Consider the following 21,462-nt stretch of genomic DNA (forward strand, 5'->3'; position numbering starts at 1 on the left):
GCTGTCCAGAGGGGCTCCTGCTTTGTCACTGTCACCTCAGTCTGGGGACAGCTTAACTGGCCATCTTCCTGTGTTCTCCAAAGTAGGGCAATAAAGATGCTTAGCAACTGTGAGGTCTGAATTCAATCTAACTTGACAATTGATGACTGACTGCCTTCTCTGTGCAAGGGCGGGACTCAATGTGTGCCTTCAAAGGTATGACCTAGTGGGGAAAAGACTGGAACACAGGTATTTGGGCATTGTGCCAGGAAGATGAGAGAAGCACAGCGTCTCTGGATTTATCCCAATTCTGTGTTTCCATTTAGGACTGTTCCATATAGGATTGTTCCATTTTATTTTATTTTATTTTTAAGATTTTATTTATTTATTCATGAGAGACACAGAGAGAGAGAGAGAGAGAGAGAGAGAGGCAGAGACACAGGCAGAGGAAGAAGCAGGCTCCATGCAGGGAGCCTGATGTGGGACTCGATCCTGGGACTCCAGGATTATGCCCTGAGCTGAAGGCAGGAGCTAAATAGCTGAGCCACCCAGGTGTCCCTAGGACTGTTCCTTTAAAGGTGCCCCCCCGCCCCCCGCACCCTGCTCCCCATTGGCATCAGAATCTTTTTCGGTAGAGGATGCTGCCATGAACATATGCTCTGTTAACAGCCACCTCACCCTGACTGCTCAGGGGTCCCATACAGGGGTTGAAATAGTAACAATCGGGAAGGGAGTAGATTAGCCAAGACTGCTTGGTTGCAGATAACAAATGCCAATTCCAGCTTGCCTAGGTAGAGGACAGTTTGTCATGACAAGGATGGGCTTCCCAGGATCCTGGGTGTAACTGGACCTGGGGAAAGGGACAGAAGGGATCAGGAAAGCCCTCCACATCTTCTCTTGGCTGTACCTCTCAGCACACCGGCTATACCTTCCAACAACATAGGCTGTCTCTGCTCCTCAATCCCCAGTGGGCATGCAGCTGCCTCACAGTGCCTGCATCTATAGAGGACAGCGTCACCTACCCAAAGAGGGGGGCCCAGCTTTCCCCAAGCTCAGGGCCAAGCTCCAGGGAGGAGGGGAAGCTGTCTGGCCCAACTTGGGATGTGTATTTCCCTCCTGCTGCCACAGAAGACATAATACAGGAGAAGGGGGGTCTGTTGGCTTGCTGTTGGGGCAGGTGCCCCAAGAAGTATCCACTGCCTGGAGAGCACAGTGATGGCTCTTTAATCCCCATTCTTTCTATCTCAGATCTGGCTGAGATGGAGAGCAGAATAAATGAAAAGTGGTCCTCTGGAGTTATTCTTCCTCTCATAGCAACCAGGGAACTACTGTGATGCTTTTTTCTCCCCAGCCTCCCACAGCAGGCTGTAAACCTGCTCTCAGACCCTAAACGAACATGCGAGCTGCATTTTGAAGCTAGTCTCCCAAGACTCAGCTGGATTTTTAATCCGGTGGTGGCAACCGAAGCAGCTGGTAGGGAACAGGGCTCTGGGGCATTCCCCAGGGGGGCAGGCCTCGGGGCTGCTGCTCTCCAGCTGGCATTCCAGACAGCCCTCTGCAGGCACCTTGGGCCCTACTCAGCATCCAGAAGAAGTGTTGGCCAAGAGAGGCCGGCCTCAAGCAGGCATTAAATCCCTGAGTGTGCAGATCAAATGAGTGGATCAAGGAAGCCTGGCTGACAGGAATGTCTGTGGCAGGACACATCAGTCGGAACGGGCAAAGCTTTTTGGAAACTGACCTTTTAACTTCAAATGGGTCTGTTGGTTAGAGATAGAGTTTCCGTGGCTGCCTCAGGATTGGTTGGAACGCATGACTAGAGCCAGGGAGGCAGTCAAAGGCTTGTGACAACAGCAGAATTGGCACTAGAACTGTGGGCGCCAGACACAGTGCCTCCTCCTCTGGGTATGTATATGGTAACAGGATGGTTCTGAAGAGACGAGCTTCATTTGGTGAGGAACCCTTTAGAGATCTTTTTCTTTCTTCTCTTTTCTTTTCTTTTCTTTCTTTTCTTTTCTTTCTAAAGATTTTGTCACTTCCAAAGAACAAAATATTTTTTTAAAAAATTTTGAGTTTCATGAATTCATGAAAAGTGACAATCTATTAAATGTTTGTTCTTTTCCTCCCTGCATGGTGTGTTCATTGAAGGGACTTCAGTGGCCATGCTCTCCAGTTACTTTTCCCATGTGGGCACATGTGCGGTGACACTGTGGGCAGCTTGGGCTCTCCTGCCCCTGGGCCTCCCTCATCTCACCTCTCTGGCTGGGCCTTTCCAGTTTTTGCCTTTGCACACTCCTATCCACCGAGGAAACCCCATGTTAGCCTTTATTTTCCGTGACACATCAATTTCACCTTTCCTTTCTGCTCGATTTGCCTACGGCTCCTGCCTCTGCCCCTGAGAGCTCAATGGAGCAGAGCCGTGGCTCTCTGGTCCCCGTGGTGTCCTGCGGGTGCAGCAACGAGACCATGTCTTCGTGCCCTTCGGCTGAGCATCATAAGGAATTGGTTTCCTGGTGATCAGGTGATTGCCTGCATTTTAGGATGCACCACAGTGCTTAGGTGTTATTTCTCCGTATCTTCTCCAAGGAAATCCTACATGCTGGATTAAGTTTTGTGTTTTTGTTCATGCTCAAGGGCACCATTGAAAACACACATTTCACCAGTCGCATCGTGGCAGAGCTGGTGAGGGGAACGGGAGTAGAGTGGGTTTGGCCAGCGCGATATGCATTCGAGTGTCAGAGAGCATTGGCCTCTGAGAGAGCACCTGGGCTCCCTTTGGTGAGAAATGCTTCCTAACAGGCCCTCTCTTTGCTCACAGGCATGGGCTGATGCCTTCCGAAGCAGCCCTGACCTCACTGGCGTTGTGCATATATATGAGGAACTGAAGAGGAAAGGGGTCGAGTTTCCCATGGCAGACTTGGACGCTCTGTCTCCCATACACACACCACAGCGGGTAAGCTTACAGCTGGCATTTTCTAGAAAGACCTATTGCAGAACGGGCAAGCCACTGCCACCACCCTTCTGCTGCTCTATTTGAATTATTCAGCTTGTCATCACGCTTTCTTAAAGCTTGAGGGCATTTCTTTTTAATAACAAGGGGGAATGCAGGAGTGAGACAGCTGGTTGACTGGTGATTAAGTGGCAGCAGTGTCCCGTCCCCCTCCCCCCACCCCTGTTTTCATCTGACTGTGGAAGGATATAATAGAGGGATCAGTTCCGACATTTTTGTGGAAATGGCTGCTTGGGTGGAGCCATCTATCCCATGAGGGCCACTACACCTGCTTTTCAGAGGCCCCAGGAATGTGGTGTGGGGGTGCTGGCATCTTCCTCTGAGAGCACCAGAGCACCTCAGTGTTGGTAACACAGAAGAGCTAGATGATGTCACTGACCGTGGAGCAAAGGGCAGCTTTTGTTTTTTTCGACTGTCAAATAGATCTAAATTTTATTTGAGCTATGAGTGTTCAGCAATATCCAGACATCCTTGAACCCTGCCGGCCTTGGAATTCAAAGACCAGGGAAGGCCCATTTAGGGGCCTACCATGGAAGCTTTTACCAGGTGGGACAGCTCTATCCTTCCAAATGAAAAGCATGCAGCGATGGACACTCTTCATCCTGGAAACTAGTATCTCTATTGGCTGGGAATCAGCCCCTGGCCCCGAGGGAGAGCCAGGAAGCTTCAGGATCTGGGAGACGTACCTTGTCCCAGCACACACTGCCTGCTGGCCCCATCTGCCTATCTCTGAAATGGGGACAAGAAATCCAGAATATCTATGCAGGTCTCTTGCATGGATCACAGTTAACGTTCAAGAGGCTATCTGAGATGCTCAGAGGGAAAGCACCAGAAATTATACTTTGCAAAGCATTATTCTCATTATGATCCTTCCAAACCACTTACTATGCTTTGTGGAATCAATGTAACCTGTTTTATTCATCTAATAACGACCCAGAACAGTGTTGTTGTGTCTATAATTACAAAGAACATTCGGTAAATTGCATAATTACTATTTATATTAGTCTACTCATAAGGCCAAAATATAATCTTCTGGTACCAAATAGGGATTCATGATGAGCAAAACTTCATAGCGGGCCCCCTCCGCTCAGATTCTGAGGTGGTCTTGTTAATGGGAACCCTGGCCAAAGCTCTCCCAGAGTGCCCTCAGTGCTGCCTTTCTGAAGGGCCTTCATAGTCTGTGAGGTAAGTAGAGGGAGGAGCCCTTGGTTGCGCCCTTCATGGATGGAGAGACTGGGTGCAGAGGGGGCAGAGGGATTCCTCGAGCCTCACAGGTTAGAAGTAGAGCCTCTGCCTGCTGCTGTGGCAGGAAGTGCTGCCCGGGCTGGGGTAGGGGCCAGGCCCAGCTGCACAGACAGCCCAAGTGAATGGAGGACTTATGTTGTTGCCATGCCAGAGTGTCCCTGAAGTGGATCCAGCCACAACCATGCCCAGGTCCCAGTCGCAACAGAGGACGAGTGCCAGCTCCTACTCTTCACCTTCTCCTGCTCCATACTCCTCTGCTCCACAGGCCCCGGCTCTGAGCGTGACTGGCCCCATCATGGCCAATTCAGAACAGGTACTTGCATACTTCTGGGCCAGAGGCAAGTTGGCTGACTGTCCTCGTTCACCCTTTCTGGAGACATATGGAGACCTTCCCTGACCAGGCACTGTGCTAGGGTGTCAGCGGCGCACAGACAGAAGGGCCTAGGCCCCATTCCAAGGGCTCTCCGTGTACTGGGGAGACAGAGACAGTCCGCACAGTGGTGGCAGAGTTGCAGGAGCAAGAGCCAGGAGTTGAGTACTGCCTGGAGGGTTGACCTGGCTGCTGAGGCTCTTGAAGCTGGTGAGGGAGGCCTGTCTGAGAAGGCCTGGGGCCAGAGGCGTGGAGGAGGGAGGTGTTCAAGGGAACAGCAGGTGGAGGGTTTGGAGGATCAGTACAGGTGTGGGATCTAAGAGACAAAGGGTGAGGCCAAAGCACAGCGATGGAGTTGCATTGTGAACAGCCTTGTGAGTCACGCGGAGAGGTTTGGATTGATCCTGACAGGAGCTGCAGCCATCAGAGGCTGGTGACGCGAGCAGCAAGGTGACGTGGAGGCAGAGGCCAGGATGCGGGAGGCCCTTAGGAAGCGCCCTTCCTGCCTTTATTTCGAACACTGCCTACCTTCCCCGAGTTATTTCCTGAGAGGCCAATGCCGTTTTAACCCCAAACTAGATTTTTATAGACGAGTCACAGAGTCAAGTATTTAGATGAATCTATATAGAATTTCCAGTAGTTGAGATTTGAGAATTGACCACATTTAGGGGGGAAAAAAACCTGTTCTGGTGATTATATATTTTAAATCCTTAATTAATATTTGTGACAATGTCAGGGTTACAGAAACTTATTTAAACGGAAGGGTCAATGAAGAAGTGTTGTGCCAGGGCTGCTCACGTTTCCGTTCTCTGCTGGCCCTGAGGAGGTGCATAACTGTGGGCTTCATTCGCCCTTTCTGCCCTTTCTCATTATTCATAACGGCCAGGACCTGTCCCCAGAAGGGAAGCCCTGGGGAAGAAGGTCTCCAGAGGCTGTGAGCTCTGCTTCCAGGGGCAGCAATGTCCCCCTTTCTGCTCAAGGGGAAGTCTGACATGTTTGGAGTTGTACTGTCCCTGAGACCCTCCACTGACTCTTCTTCAGTTGCATGGGAGCTCGGAAGAGCCCTCCCAGCAGCCAGAATGGTCTAGACCTCCAGAAGGGTCTAGAATGGGTGAGAAGGCATGGGTACTGCCCCTGGGGGAAGATGGAAACAGCCAGTAGGAACCCAGCCCAGCCTAGAGGACCCCAAGGGCTTCTGGGCCCATGTGGTCTCTGTCGCATCCCTGAGCTTCCAGGGCCAGAAACCTCTTCTGTCTAAGACTTGAGAGTTCACCAGGCAGAACCAGAGGGAAAAGAGTCTCTCGGGACCTAACCCAATGCCCTCATTGACCATTTGTCTGTTTGTCTATCCAGCACAGATTTATTGAGGCCTCCTGTCCCTATCCCTGTGCTGAGAGTCCCTACTTGGACTCAGCAGAGTCCTTGCCCCAGGGCAGGTGGGACAGGATGGGGTGTGTGGGCTGCTTGTTTCTGCCTCGGAGAAGGGGGAGGGGAGAGTCAGAAAAGGCTTCAGTGAGGACAAAAGGTGTCATTTGAGCCAGGTCAAAATGCAATTGAGAGCCATAACAAAATCCAGCTCTCTGGATATTTACTAGGAAAGGGATTGGGTGAGTCCTAGGTGCATGGGTGCCAGCACTGTGCAGGGTCTTCACTTCAGTTATTCCTAGCAACCCTGAGGTGTAGGCATCGTTTTCCCCTCTCTGTACCTGAGGAGACTGGGGCTCAGATAGGTTAAGATCTATCCCTTATGGTGTCCCTACCGCAGGAAAGATGGCCCAGGCCCAGGCTTTGGGGAGCTCTGATGGATGAGCAGGTAGGGAGCTGGGGTGGGAGGGGAGCTCCCCCAGGTCTTCTCTTGTCCCTCTCCCTCATTCTTGCCACACCAGAGAAGTCCAGGGAACACAGGCCAGCCCCTCTGAGGACCATAGTGCTTTGAATATAAATCCCTGGGGCCAGCATCTGTAATGATGAGGTTCCCGATGAAGACCCCAGCCCGGAAGGGCCCTTGGAGATCACATGCTCTATCACTTTCACTTGAAAGTTCAAGTAGGGATGGAGGCCAGAGAGATGAACTCCCCACTCAAGTTTCTGTGGTGGGAGGGCTGAGCCACAAACCAGCTCTGTCCATGTCAGACCCAGCACTCTTTCCTGGCAGATTCACTTGTGACAAACTCTTGGTAACCAACACCCCGTAGGGTGGGCCTTGCTGCCCTATTCTCTTCTCTCCCTCACCCTCACACACAGACCAGAGTTAGACAATAAGCCTTCTAATGCCAAGCATTTAGAGATGAGCATTTAGAGGCGTAACCTTGATGTTGCAGTGAATGAGACTGTCACCAGACAGGTGCAGCTTGATTGACCCTTTGCTCCCTGCTTTCCTCCTCACTTCCCCGCCCAACAGATTGCCAGGCTTCGGAGTGAACTGGACGTTGTTCGAGGAAACACAAAAGTCATGTCCGAGATGTTAACAGAAATGGTCCCCGGGCAGGAGGACTCATCTGATCTGGAGTTGCTGCAGGTGAGGGGATGGGGGATGCTCATCCTGTGGAAGCTGTGGACCTGGGGATACAGCAGTGAGGCAGGAGTGGGGCCCGGAGCCCTGTAGGCTCGCACTCAGCCTCATGCGTCCTGGGACCGGTCAGAAGCCAGTACCAGGCCCTCTTGTTTATTTTCCTTTGTAACATTTTTTTTCTCCCTGATTATAAAAGGCCAGTTGCAGAACGCCTGCCTATCAAAAGCAAAAGGAAGTATAAAGAAGAAAATACTCATTTTCTTGGATTCCAGCACCCAGAAATAGATAACTACTGTGGAAGTTTGGATGCATTTTCTTTCAGACTTTTTTCCATGTTTGTTTTCATTTCGAATGTAATTGAGGTCCTATTATCTGTACAGTTTTGCATATCAATTTGCTTTCTCAACACTATGTCATAAACATTTATGACAGGACCTCGTCAACCTTTCCTGCATGCAGGAGACCTTGTGGCCACACTTTACCCCCCAAGATGGTCCTGAGAGAGGAAGTAGAAGCTTTTCTTTTCTTGGATACTGAAGATTCCAGGCTGGGGTTGGCCATATTATGAGGCCTCTGCACACCCTGGATGCCTTGCAGATCTGGGAGGCACGGCAGAAAGGGGCCCGGGAGCAGGGTTGGCCTATGGGGTCACCCTCAGACCAGAGTCAGGGATCCTGGCCAGCCAGATAGAGAGCTAGCAACCAGATCTCCCCCATAGCAGTCTCAGATGACTTTGGCATGTGTAGAGAGTGGCAGCAGCACTGCCTTTAGAAGCAGTGACCTTCTGGGGGGGTGGAGAAAGGATGCTATAAGCTGCAAGTGCCAGATCTCTTCAGCAGAAGGCAAGATGCTTGAGTAAACAGGTCAGGAGCCAGACTGGCTTGGCGAGCTGGCGAGAGTGCCTCACTGCCATGTGCCTGCTGCTGCTCTTCTTGTCTGGCATTCACAGTCCTCAGTCTCGGTCCCCCAAGTGCCATACTTCCCACCCTGCTATTGGCATACACTTGCAGCCTATGAGGGCCCGACTCTGATGACCGCAGCCTTACACACTGCACATAGCCAAAGTGACCATGCCTGGTCCCAGAATGCTTCTTGTTATGCCCTCTTCCTTCTTAGGAATGAGGGTGGGTGGAGACCTGCCCTGGGTCTGACCCAGAGCGAAGCAGAGGTACATGGAGTGTGGTCGGGCTCTAAAGGAGCCCCTAACCCAGTGCAGGAGGCAGACAGGAAACAGCTCATCTCCATGAAGCCATGATGTCAGGTTGCTCTTAAAGCCAAGCTGAGTACCCTCAGCCAGCCCAAATAAGGAGCCCGGAGTGTCCTCTCCCAGACCTCACTCTTTTTTTTTTTTTTCCAGACCTCACTCTTAACACCTGCAGCAGGCCAGTCTTGCCTCTGCTCAGCAGGGTCTAGCGCCCAAGTGCCACACTTTAGGGGACTCAGCATCCTGTTAATGCACCACTGACCCCTGTTCCCAGCCTGCAGGGGGAGTTCTTCCAGACATTAGCTGCTACGTAGGAATCAGATCAGTCCAGAAACAATCCAGAAACTGAGAGGGCCTCTTGAGGCAGCTTTGTGCTGTGTCAGCATCAGAATTCCTGCTGACAGGGGGTTTGCAGTGGACAGAGCTGAGCTCCTGGCAGGAGGGGGTGGGCTGAACAAAGCCAGCATGCTTCCAGACAGCCAGAGCAGACCCAGACAGCAAGCATACTCTGTGTGTGTGTGTGCATGTGTGTGTATGTGTGTGTGTGTATGTGTTTAAACAAGCCCATCAGCCAAGACAAACAGAACCTAATCTCCTGGCGTCAGCTCACAGTTTTCAAAAATAGGTTGCTTCCCATGACGTTTTCCTTCCCTCTGTTTTGTTCTAACTCCAAGCCTACCAGCCCTCCCTGGTATCTTATAAATCAAACAGAGAAAGAATGGTTCTGGGTGCCAGTAGGAGGCTGGCCTTTCAGCACGGGAGATTCAGGAATCAGGCAGCTCTGTGTGAACGGCCACGGCCCTGCTGGCTCCTGGCCTTGCTCCTCCATCATCTCTGACATCTTCCCTCCTCGTCTTCCTGGCCAGCGGGAGGCCAGCTGAGCAGGGGCTCCCAAGGGCTGGGGCCATCCCAAACAGCGAGACTTCCACATGGGAAGATGATACAAGCTGCTTAGAAAGCGATGGGATTAGAATGTGCCCCAAGAACCCCTTGGTTGAGCTGGAGGGCAGCCAGATTGCTCGGGGTAGAAGCTGTCCAGAGTTCACCACGCTGGCCAGGGCCATGGAAATAAACCTGTTTGTCACCAGCCCAAATGTTCACGCCAACAGAAGCTGCTCCCGACTCGAGTGTAAATTGCTGGGTAGGAGGTGGAAGGAACGCAAGGAGAGGAAATTGGAGGTGTCAGCTCCAGGATGCACCGGTGTGGCGGACCACTATCATAGGTGGTCATGTCCCCATTGCTTCCTGGGCCTCGCAGAGCACTCTCAGGTGTGGCGCTGGAGAGCTACTCCTTGTGCTGTGCTGTCCGCTTAGCTGTAGACCCTGAGGAAAACTGAGGCAGGGTGCCCAGAGGGAATGCTGTGTGCCAGGCGGAACCCTCCATTCCCTGAGCTGGGACAGACCTAGGCAACTAGTCCAGCTCCACACGTGTTCAGATTCCGTCTACAGCATGTTACCTGGTGTGCTCACCTCATTTTACTTAGCATTTTCTTGTCATGACAGGCTGTTTCAGCCCATGGAAGCACTTCCCTTTCCAAATGCCTGTCCTGTGGGCACCTAGGTGGCTCAGTTGGTTAAGTATCTGCCTTTGGCTCAGGTCATGATTCAGGAGTCCTGGGACTGAGCTCCGCATCAGGCTCCCTGCTCAGTACAGGGTCTTTTTCTCCCTCTACCTCTCACCCTGCTCAGGCTTTCTGGCTCACTCTCAAATAAGTAAAATCTTTTAAAAAAACAAAAAGAAATGCACGTCCTGGTTAGACTTTATGAAGCACCAAAAGAGGGCAGAAAGAACCTCTGGGTTCACATCCAGGCCCAACAACTGATGGGCTGGGTGATAACTGGGCAGCCCAGAGTGATCACACTCACCTTGGAAGGATGGAAATCATCCATTTGAGGGGTGCCTGTGTGGCTCAGTTAGTTAAGCATCCAACTCTTGATTTCGGCTCAGGTCATGGTCTCAGGGTCATGAGATTAAGCCCTGCATAGGACCCTGCACTTGGCAGAGTCTGTTTGAGATTCCCTCTCTCCCTCTCCCCCTCCCCATCCTCTTGCTCATGCTCACTCTCTCTCTTAAAATAAATAAATAAAATATTTTTTTAAAAATGTCCATTTGGGGTGGCTGGTACAGTGCCAGGCGCAGGCAGCTCATACAGAGGTTGGAGCTCCTGTGATTATTATTGGTACATCCTTCTATACAGCAAGCTAAAGTCTGTCTTCCTATAACTGCTACCCTGGTTTGTCTTTAACAAAAGAACCAGACAAAGTCCTCTTTCACAAGGTAGGTCCTTAAATATTTGAAGACTGCTATAAGCCTGCCACGGGCTAAGTCTATGTTGGCAGCCCACCTTTTTGGATGACCTGGCAGTTCTCAGCAGGAGGCCACAAAAATCAAGAGCTTCCATCAACCTAAAACCTTTCATTTTTTTCTCATGGGGCTAGTAAGCCATATCTTTCCTCTCCTGTGTGTGGGCATTTGAGATCAGGCCTGAAATTTGAGACTGCATCTATGTCTTCAGCCTGTGAATCCAGTTTTGGAAGTCTTGAAAGATCTTGAGGCTGTTGTCCAGTACTCTCCTAAATTAGCCTCTTGAGCTTTGTCTTCAAATAATAGTAACTTTTAATTAATCCAGTGATGCCAAAATTGGGCATTCCTGCATGGCCACCCATCAGATAATAAAAGAAGCTCTCCTCCACATTGTTTCTTCAAGTAGCAGATGGTATATCCCCTCTTGCTTCTCGCATCTCGTTTCAACAGGGATGTCCAGGACCATTTTCTCTAGAGAAATCTAGTTTATTCTACATGTTTAGCTTTCTTATTCCCACTTCTCTTCCACAAAGAGTTTCTTCTCCTTCCCCATTCCTTTGCAGCTATAGAAAGCAGATCTTCAGGACCTTATTCTGTGTTCCTTAGATCTTGGAGAAGGTTCAGAGGAAACCTGTAAGCATGATTAAAAGATTGTTTTGCGAAGTGGGGATGAGAATGTCCCTTGAAGAAAAGATAAAGGCATTGGGATTAATTAGATGGAAAGAGGATATTTTAATATGTTCTGATCGGTGGAGGGCTTTTGTACAAAGAACGCTAACCAGCTGTTCTTCCCCTCTGTTGAGAACCATTAGACCTAGGAGGAGGCCAAAGCCGAAATCTTCAGCATGTAGGAAATGCCTGTCCTGGCTGTTGCACAGTGGGAAGGATGACTGGGGTAAGCAGTGTGCCTTCATGACTCAGGACCAGAAGAAAGTCGCTCTGTGTGGCTGGTTTAGAGGAGGAGGTAGGCTGAGGAAGGTCTCCCAACTGCACCCACCATGGATCTGGCTGCGGGTAACCCCATGGAGGTCTTGCAGGCAGCCAGCTGGTGTTTGGTGGCAAAATCTCAACACTCTGGTCCTCCTCTCCTCTTTGTTATCTTTTTTCTCACTGTTTGATTTTTTTGTTTTTAAGAAGATGACTTAGGGGCATCTGGCTGGCTCATTCAGTGGAATGTGAGACTCTTGATCTTGGGGTTATAAGTTCGAGTCCCATGTTGGGTGTAGAGATTATTTAAAATAAAATCTTTAAAAAAAAAAAAAAGGTAACTTTAAAGCTTGAAGGAAGGAGATGGTAAAACTTTCGGCAGACACCCTGGGATATCCTTGATTTGGAAACTCTAGGCCAGACAAGTTTAAGCAAAGTTTAAGCAAAACTTTTTTTACAGTCCCCTGGATGACCCTCTGGGATCAGAGCATGTGAGGCTGTGCCTATGGGATTGGAGGTCATCTCACCCAGTGCCCCAGCTAAAGGCTGTGGGGAAGAGGTAGCAAGTGCAAGGACAAAACAGATGTTTCTGGTGCTTATAGTCCGTGAGCTCACCACATTCTGTGCCCTGGGGTCTCATTCTTCCTCCACGCTGAAGTCATAATGTTAGAGCTAGCAGAAATCATCTGGCACTTTCCAAACATTTCTGTAAAGTAGTGCGACCCTTTTCCCCACAAATAAAATTCTACAGAGAACTGCAATGTTTAAAAGAGATAAAAGCATAGCTGCCCTGGCTGCCATAGGGTGGGGTGTCCCTAACCCCATGCCATGGAGGCACCTCACTGGCCCTCTGCAGAATGATCCCCCTTTTCCTACCCAGGGAGAGATAGGCCCAGAGGGTGCTGGAGGACTGGAGAGCGGATCTAGATATGGCTGCTGGCTGGCTGGCTGCCACTTGGTTCCCAGCATCCAGAAGGGCCTGGGCTCCTGGGGGAGACTGAATGCAGCCCCCTCCCCTTTCCTGGCTAGTGGTTCTGGTGCTTTGGACATTTGGAGCCATGTTTTTGAGACACTCCCTGCAGTCTTCTGAGGGATCTGGTTTGGTTTTCCTTTGACTCTGGGGGACTTCCATGCATCTTACTCTTTCTTTCCAGCCTTCCACTGATTGGGGTGGGGGCGTAAGGGCTCATCATCATTTATTGAAGATAAGCCAGAGGCTCTGCTGGAGGAGCACTGGTGACCTGGGGCAGCAGCAATGAGTAGAGGTATGTCCAGAGTGCTGTGGCAGTCTTGAAGAGGTAGAGGTTGAGGGGAGTCCCCAGGAAATATTCTGGGGGGGACAAAGAGTTGGATAGCTGGGTAGCTGCATGGTAAGCTAGCATTGTAAAATGTTAATGGTAGGTGGAATCATATTGGGTACATGGGATCTACCATAATATTTTAAAATCTTTTCTTTACATTTGAAAATTTTGTGATTGAACATTGAGGTGGGGAAACATTCCAGGACCTTGAAGGATGAGTAGGAATTTGTTTTGATGGAAGAGGAGCAGAGGAACATGGCAGGCAGAGGGCTGACTTCTCAGGGTTCCTGAGCAGTAAGAGCTAGTACCTGAGGCCATCTGCTATTCTAGAAAGTCTGAAGTATGTTTGGAAAAGGCGTATGGCCCTGGGAGTTGATGCTGCCAGCTTCTGCCAGGGTGGCCTAGGACCTCTTTCCATCTTAGAATTGGCCTGCAGTTTGGATAGGAAGTCACTGACCTCTAACCTTAGCCTCCCCAGCCCTAGGGAACCAGGGCTTGCTGTTTGGTCACGAACACCAGACAGGCCACACTTCCCTGACCCGGGCCTGGCTGAGGTGGGAAGGAGTGGCCTGTAGCCAGGGCTCAAGATCCTTTTGCTCATCAGAGTTTTTTTTGCAGACACTTTGAGTGCTGGTCTGTCTCATCTGTACGAGACACATGCACATCCAGGAAGAGAGAGTGACACTCAGAGTGGCCCAGGAAGGGATCATCGTGGCAGCCTGCAGAGAGACAGGCACCATGCCTCTTCCTGCTGTCCACTACCCAGCCTCCTGTGTCCCCAGGCTGTTTTTCCCATTCTTCTGTTCCCACACATTTTGGCTGGTTGCCAGTGTGTCTTCCAAAGCACTAAGCAAGATCTGCTGTCCAAGAATGGCCAAATGTCGTTTTTGTTTTGTTTTGTTTTTTGTTTTTTGTTTTTTTTTTTGTTAATGGGCGTTGGCCTTCTAAAGTTAATCCAAATCCATGCTCCCTTACTTGCCCTAAGCACAGGTGCTCCCTGCACTCTAACAATGTATCATAAATACTACGATTTTTTGCATTGTTCACTTCAGTCCTGGCTGTTGGAATCCTTCCCATGATCTAATGTGATTGCTTTTTTCATGAGTTCATTTGTGTGGGCTTTTGTGTTTCGTTTTTCATTTTAGCCTTCACTCATGAGCATAGCTTGTTTCTGTAATTAGGGTTTCTGCTGGGCCTTTGGCTTTCCTGTGTACTATGACTGTCCCTCCAGTGACTGGATTTGACCTGTGAGTGTCTACCAGCACCCATGGCCGTTATTGTGGCAATCCATCACAGAGTTCTGGCCAGGCTCCAAGTTCTAGGCCGGCTCCCAAATATCCCTCTCATGGCTGGCCTGGGGTATGAGCTGTTCAGAATGGTGGAGAGTGGAGATTTCGAGATATTTCACTCTCTACTGGATATGATGTTCTATGCAATTAATTTTTGGTATTTGTTATTTTTTTAATTTAAAAATATATTTATTTATTTGCAGGGAGAGAGTGCGTGAACACACAGGGGGACAGTCAGAAAAGAAGAAGCAGGCTCCCTGCTTAGCAGAGAGCCCTAGTCCCTAAGCCTCAGTTCTCTGTCCCAGAACTCTGGGATCATGACCTGAGTGGAGAGAGGGTCAGGAAGAAGGCTAAGGTGGTCTAGATACTGAGCAAGGACAGTGGTGGGGAGCTGGTGGTTTGCATGACCAAGGATTCAGAGCACTGTAGATTTAAGGTCTCCATCCTTCTTCCTCCAGCCTCAGCCTGCTTCTGAGCTCCCCTTCTCTGTGACACCTGCTGGTTGGGATTCTAGTCTCCACCGGGGCTGATGTGGCCAGGGCACAGCTGGTACCTGGAGGCACCAGGTCAGGGGTAGGGAGAGAATTGTGACTATCCTATGATTTGCTGGCAGCCCTCTCCTTCCAGGATCACCCTGCGTTCTCTCCAACCCAGAATGGGAGTCCTGGGAGAATCAAGAGTGGGAATCTGTTCATAGAAAAAACTAGAAGGTCCAGATACTGTCCCTATGGCCAAGAGAGACTTGACAGCAGCATTCTGGCTGTGCAGAGGGCCAGCAACAGGGTAGAACCAGGACAAGCCTGGTATTTCCATAACCAGATAGACAGGGCCCAGCAATCCAGAGAATCGCCAGTGAAGCTTTTTTGCTTCCGGTGAACACCAGACTATTTTGGATGCAGCTGCCTAAATCTAGAAACCTTCTGTCTTGACAGCTACTGTTGTGGTGGGGTGATTCTGGGCTGACCCATGTGGGTCGGGCTGCTTTCCTCAGCTGCCCCTGCTCTTGGGGAAGGAGCCTCCCACAGGCTGAGCAGCCAGGGGAGGAGTGACGGCAGAAGTAGTGTCCACACTTGTTGTCTGATTGGTCATGATCTACTTTTTCTGGAATGGGCAGGTCTGTCAAGATCCCTCCGTGGCTCTTACCTGCAGGATCAAGCCCAGGACACTCACTGTCCTCCGGTGATGAAGGAGGGGTGTTTGTGCATGTGTATGTGGGTGTGCATGCAACTGTGTAAGGGAACATTGTTTAGGTACCTTGGATAAGATGTGGATGGAAGAAATGCAACTTACCTTCATTCATTAATTCTCTCCAAAGCATTTAGGGAGTATCTCCTAAGTGTCAGTCATGGATACTGCAGAAACAGGGACGAGAGATGCCAGCTCTGCCCTTAAGGAGCCCCAGTATAGAGGGGGAGGCAGATAAGGAGCCCAGCTGTAATGGCCCTGTGTGGTGAGCGCAGTATTGCAGGGCACTGTTGGGCACCAGGATTCCTTGGTGTGCGTTTAGCCACCTCTGTGGTTGACCCTGCAGGTGATGACTGGGCCTTTTCCCTGTGTGTGGCCTACTGTAGGGCTTGGGGGCATTCCTGGGGCAAGAAGTGATGGCACCTCCCTTGTGGAGTTTATGATCTAGTGGGAGGGGAAACCTAATTCTAGCCAAGCCAGCTGGATTATGAGACAAAATAGAGAGCTGAAAAGAGGTCATGTATGTGTACAGTGTCTAGAGCAGTTACATCTACCAGAAACATTTCACAAGGAAGTGGTCTTAGGGCTGAACTGTGAGAAAGAAGGATCTCTGCTCTGTCCCTTCATCCCCTTCATTCACTGAGTCATCAGTGGCTTCTGGTATCCAGGTGGATGGGGAGAGCATCTCCTCTTTGCTTCACCCCCATTGGGGCTTGGAGCTTTTTCCCCAAGCTGTTCTGGTAGTCAGGGGTGCTACAGTGCCAGTTTGGCATATAGGGTGGCAAGAAGCCCTGGCAGGTAGTTAAGGGAGCTCCACAAGCAAGTTTCAATGAGAGTATGAGTCAGGCTGCCATCTGGAGCCGGGGAAGCCTGCAAATGCCAGGCCATAAAGTGGTAAGGGTCTGTCTGCAGGGAGACAATCCTCCCAAGGGTGGAAAGGGCTCCAGTGGTGACTGGGGGTTCATCAGAGTCCTCTTAGGCCAGCCTGGGAGACATGTCAGAGCTTGCTGAGTGTGTCAGACATGCCACCAAGATGTACCAAAATGTGGTCATAAAGTACACTCTCGGTTGCTGGGAGCATAAATGAATTGCTGTCATCTTTTGGAGGGTCTTCTGCCATTACCAATTACCAGCCTGTATTCTAAATGACCACATATGCTTTCACCCAGAAATTCCACTTCTAAGAGCTTGTCCTCTGGAAGTACTGGCACAAACGCAGGAGCCTGTGTGTGTACGAATGTTCCTTGCTGCATTGTTTGGGTTGGCCAAAAAAAGGCCTCAAGCCAAATGCCCAATAATAGAAGCACGGTGAGACACTCTGATCCATGCACAGAGGGGTGGGGGCTGGTGTACGAGGCATTGCGGGAAGGGTGGTTGAGAGTATTGTGTTGAAGAGGGAAAAAAAGCAAGCTGCAAAGAATCCTATTCTTAGATGTAAAGAACATTCTGTACAAACATGTACCAATACGCATATGAGTGTACATAGCTATGGACGCTTCTCTGTGTGTTGAAAAAGAGCTGACTTCCTCTGGGGCAGCAGGAAGCAGTGAGAGAGGGGCCTTGTACTTTGCATCTCACCCATGTCCAGCTTTCTGGACAAGCATGCACTCCTTTTGTGACTTTTAAGAGTTGGCTTACGATTTGCCAAAGAAGTGGAATATGACAAAAAAACGTCCCCAGCAGGCTAGCCAGAGGCGTGTGTGTTCCCTAGGAGCTGAACAGGACCTGCCGGGCCATGCAGCAGCGCATCGTGGAGCTCATCTCTCGCGTGTCCAATGAGGAGGTCACCGAGGAGCTGCTTCATGTCAACGATGACCTCAACAACGTCTTCCTCCGCTACGAGAGGTGGGGCCGAGGTCCTTTCTCATTCCTCCCAGGGACTCATGCCCACCGTAGGATTTCTCTCTTAAACAATGGGGAAAGGGAGAGGAGAGTTGGAAAATGCTCATCAGAGATGCTAATTTGTTCCCGGCTGACAGGGAAAATGCTTCTCATTCTCCTGGGAACCGAGCAGCAGGAAGGCGACAGGCAGAATTAGGCTCTGCCCTTTGCAAGCCTCTGGCTGCCCTGCCTTTTCCACTTCCCCCAGGCCGTCAAGAGGGAGGGCCCAGGGGTTTGCACCTGCTCCTTTGAAGATCCTTTGAGTTTGAAAAGGATTAAAGGAGAAAAAAAATCTCTACTAAGGAAAAAAAGATTTCCTCTTTCCCATCTTTAAAAAAAGAAAAAAGATGTTTCCCTCCCTTTGCAAATGTCAGTGTGTCTAGAGTATTCTGAAGAAGGCAGGGTATAAGTGCCGGATGCTGCTGCTTAGGGAAACACACACACAGACACACGCACACGTTCATTTGAGTTCTTTCTACAGCCAAATCATTTTTGGATTTGAGGTAACCAACTTGAAAATTCTTTTCCTTTTCCAAAGCCTCCCCTGGGGAAGAAGTTGTCAATAGGAGGTAATGGCAGGCACGGCTCCCATGGACTCACTCCGGTGCATGTGCCTTGGGCTTCTCCCAGCAAAGGCACCAGAAAGCACCCGGAGCAGGCCAACCTTCTCCTAAGTCTGAGGCCCTTGGCCCTCGGAGACTTGGGGCCCTGGTGCCTGTGCTGACTCCCAGCATGATGATCTGGCATCAGTTAATGTCAGTGTGATAGACTCTTGTCCCTGGGGGCTTAGAGGGTGATTTCACTGTGGGTGTTAGGACCCCGGGCCTTGTCTCAGCTTCAGCTGTGGAGTAGGGATGGGTGGTCCTGTGTCTCTCCAGCAGACAAAGAAACCTCTGCAGTAAGGATGTGGAGCCACCAGGGGCCCTATGTGTCCATTGGAGATTAGGAGCAGATCTGGGGTGCCTCGATTCCCAGATTCCCAGCTCGAGACCTCTTGATTTTGCCATGTGATTCCAGTTTCTCCATTTTAAATAGGCTTGGCCTTTCACCTGTTAAACCTGTTTCAGCCCCTCCTAGGATGGGAAGACGGGCTAATGTGAGCATTTTCCCAAGTTTGCCACACCCGGCCTTAGCACAAATTTTCTAGCTTGAGCATTTTTGACAAGTTTAATTGTCCCTCCAAGACGGTGTGGGAAGGGTACTCCAGGATTAGAAACTTCTCAAGTGTGTTAATATTCTCCTTCTCTTTCTAGGGCGTGACTCATAAAAACACAGGTGTTTCTTGACACCACAGGGGACACACATCACCTAACCAGATTGTCTCTCCTGGGGAATCACTACTCACCAGGCATTGACCCCAGCAGACTTCAGTAAAGGCTGGTTTCTCCAGCCTCTAGCTGGAGAAAGTCTCTTAGCTACTTCTTTGCCCATGGCATTTTGGAACTTTGAAATGCAAGGGCAGCCACACGCATGCCTTACCATTGCTCTTGTATTCCCTATCTGGTGGGAGAGGGATTTGGGTACAGGAGAGTAGACGCTCTCTGTGTTGCTCCAAGCCAGGTCCTATCCACAGCTGCAGAGGAGTCTTGGGCAGGCCAGGGGCCTGTGTCCGCCTTCTTCCTCTAGCTCTCTCTGCCCTGTGTGTGCCCTAGCCCCGTTCCTCCAGCAGATTGAGCTGGGTGGGGGCCTTTCAGTGACACAGGCTAATCACTCTTAGCACAGCTCTGTGAAATAGGGAGGGGGCTGTACTTCTTGCCTGGCTTTGCAGATATCTGAATGGTAGTCCCAGCCTCTGGCTCTACAAGCAAGAGGAGCACTCTAAACCCAGAGTGGGAGGGGACAGCTGGGAATACTTATAGTGGCCTCCTGGATGTGCCAGCCAACACCTTCCTCTTTTACCTCAGTATGCTCTGGGGTGAGCCTAGAGGCTGATCCTCTGCCAGGGGAGCACCCACAGAGGAAGGTGCAGTGAAGTTGTTGTGGGGGGGGGAATCTAGTCCCCCAAATGGCCCCCCCTTGGTTTCCTTTTCTGGAGCCTCAGTGTCTACTGGCCTCACAGGGCCCTCGGTCCACAGAAGCTTGTCACAGGAGCAGTGAGTATGACTGTGCCACATCATCCCTCTCCTTACTAACTGCTTTCCTTCCCCTGTTAGGTTTGAACGATACAGGTCAGGCCGATCGGTTCAAAATGCCAGTAATGGAGTAAGTATTCCTTTAGCATTCTCTCATCTGTGGGTGCTAGGAGACCTACCTCAGTGTGGTCTCACCTCTAGGTCTTCTAACTCAAGCTTAAATGTATGGATCATTAAGGACACCTGGCTGGCTCAGTCTGTAGAGCAGGTGACTTGATCTCAGGGTCATGAGTTCAAGTCCCATGTTAGGAGTTGAGTTTACTGTAAAAAAAAAAAAAAAATACTTAGGTAATGAAAGAGCAAGCTCTGGTTCATGGGATACAGCCAAAGAGCTAGCAGGCACATTCCTGGTGGGAGGGTGGCAACCGAACCCCAAGTTCCCAGCTCTTGGGGCAGCAACTGTCCTGTGACTGCTTCAGCCCCACCACCTTTAGGTGGGGGAAGCAGTAGGCAGGGGCTTGCTAACACCCAGGCCACCGTGGACCCCTAAAGTCTCGACAGGGAGAACTGCCGTGTTCCTGGACTGCTGCAGTGTTGGTGCTTTTCCTCAGGCATCCTGCACAGGGCCCGCTGGCTTTTACCCAGGAGCCCAACACAGGCACTCTGGGGCTCACTGCTGTCTCATGTGCTGGCAGGTACTGAACGAAGTGACCGAAGACAACTTAATAGACCTGGGGCCAGGGTCTCCAGCCGTGGTGAGCCCAATGGTGGGCAACACGGCACCCCCATCTTCTCTCTCCTCTCAGCTTGCGGGCTTGGGTAAGTGTCTCACAGGTATCAGGGGCCTTCTCTGCAGGCCACGTCCTGGACTGAGGGCCCCTTTCTCTCTCTGTGTTGGAAAGCCCAAAGAGAGCCTTTTGAGGAATCTATGGGAAAGTGTATTTCTCAGATCTGCCAATTGTACCACCTTTCATTGATGACTTCTGTCCCTAAACTTAAAATATAAGCCTGTGTTGGAAAGAAGGGGGAGGGGGAGTTCCAAGGAACTAGAAGTTGGTTGCTTTTAAAGAAAGGTAGCTGCTATGTTTTATCTGGAACATTCCATGTGGTTGAAGTGGTTGTTTTCCCGATATAAACAAGGCCAAGGATGGCAAATAGGTTTCAGCTCATTGGGACACAGGTCTAAGAAGGATGATGAAGCCACATTAGGGCTTAGAAGATGAGTCTGTGGCTGATTGGTAATGTTTGCCATGGGCTTGGGAGCAGGAAGTGATGGCACTGATCTATTTGCTTTCCTTGAACTAATATCAACCTAAAGTACTCCAGTGTCTGAAACCAGTGAAAAGAAACTCACCTCTTTTCCACATTTCCCTTTGCAAGTGTGTATATGATTCTAGATGTTACATATATAGCAGATGATACCAGTTCATATTAAATAAAATTAGAATATTGAAATAATAACGCATGGCCCTCACAAAATTCTTTCTACCTTGCTTTTCTGTTTTCCTTTTTTTTTTTTTTCTTAACATTTATTTTTATACCTTCATTCCATTTCAGTTGAATCAGGCTTTTATTTAGTGGCTTGTCAGTTGCTATAATTTTGGCTTCTTGGCATCTCATGGATCTGTAGCCACTGTTTCTTTTGGAACAGATTTCTCTGCTTTCAATCCATCCAGCATATGGCCACCAGATTTGATACCCGAAAGTCAAATTGAATTCTGTTGCCTGCCTTCTTAAATAAAGGTCTAGTGTTGCCTGGGTGGTGCAGTTGGCTAAGCGTCCAGCTCTTGATTTCAGCTCCGCTCATGATTGCAGAGGCATGAGATCGAGCCCTGAGTCAGGCTCTGTGCTGGGTGTGGAGCCTCCTTAAGATTCTCTCTCTCCCCCCCACTGCCCCTCCTCCCACCGCATGTGCATGCACAAACGCTTTGTCCCTAAAAATAAGGAAATAAATCTTACAGTTAAAGGGTCTAGTATCCTTTCCATCAGCTCCTTGACCTGGCATTTGAGGATTTTCATCCCCACCACCCCACCTCCCACCTGCCTTTCCAGACTTGTCATTCATCAGTGTTTCCATGAGCTTTGCTCACTTCACTTCTCTGTGCCTGCAAGTTACCTGTCCCTCCCCCTTCTCATAGAAGAGTCCTCCTGGTCCTTCAGGCCCCACTCTGAGGTCAGTTGTGAG

General features: G+C 50.1%; 1 protein-coding gene across 7 annotated transcripts in view; it reads left to right on the top strand.

The window, feature by feature from the left end:
* The window catches only part of TOM1L2 (target of myb1 like 2 membrane trafficking protein), a 118,964-nt gene that overhangs the window by 80,788 nt on the left and 16,714 nt on the right, over positions 1-21,462 (top strand). For all 7 annotated transcript variants that reach the window (XM_025428141.3, XM_025428142.3, XM_025428143.3 and 4 more), the window contains 6 exons: positions 2,795-2,929; positions 4,383-4,544; positions 7,003-7,119; positions 17,036-17,169; positions 19,359-19,407; positions 19,973-20,096. In XM_025428141.3, coding sequence (XP_025283926.1) covers positions 2,795-2,929; positions 4,383-4,544; positions 7,003-7,119; positions 17,036-17,169; positions 19,359-19,407; positions 19,973-20,096 — 721 coding nt within the window. The remainder of the gene's footprint in view (positions 1-2,794; positions 2,930-4,382; positions 4,545-7,002; positions 7,120-17,035; positions 17,170-19,358; positions 19,408-19,972; positions 20,097-21,462) is intronic.

Source organism: Canis lupus, chromosome 5 (assembly GCF_003254725.2).
Source record: "Canis lupus dingo isolate Sandy chromosome 5, ASM325472v2, whole genome shotgun sequence".
NCBI classification, from domain to species: domain Eukaryota; kingdom Metazoa; phylum Chordata; class Mammalia; order Carnivora; family Canidae; genus Canis; species Canis lupus.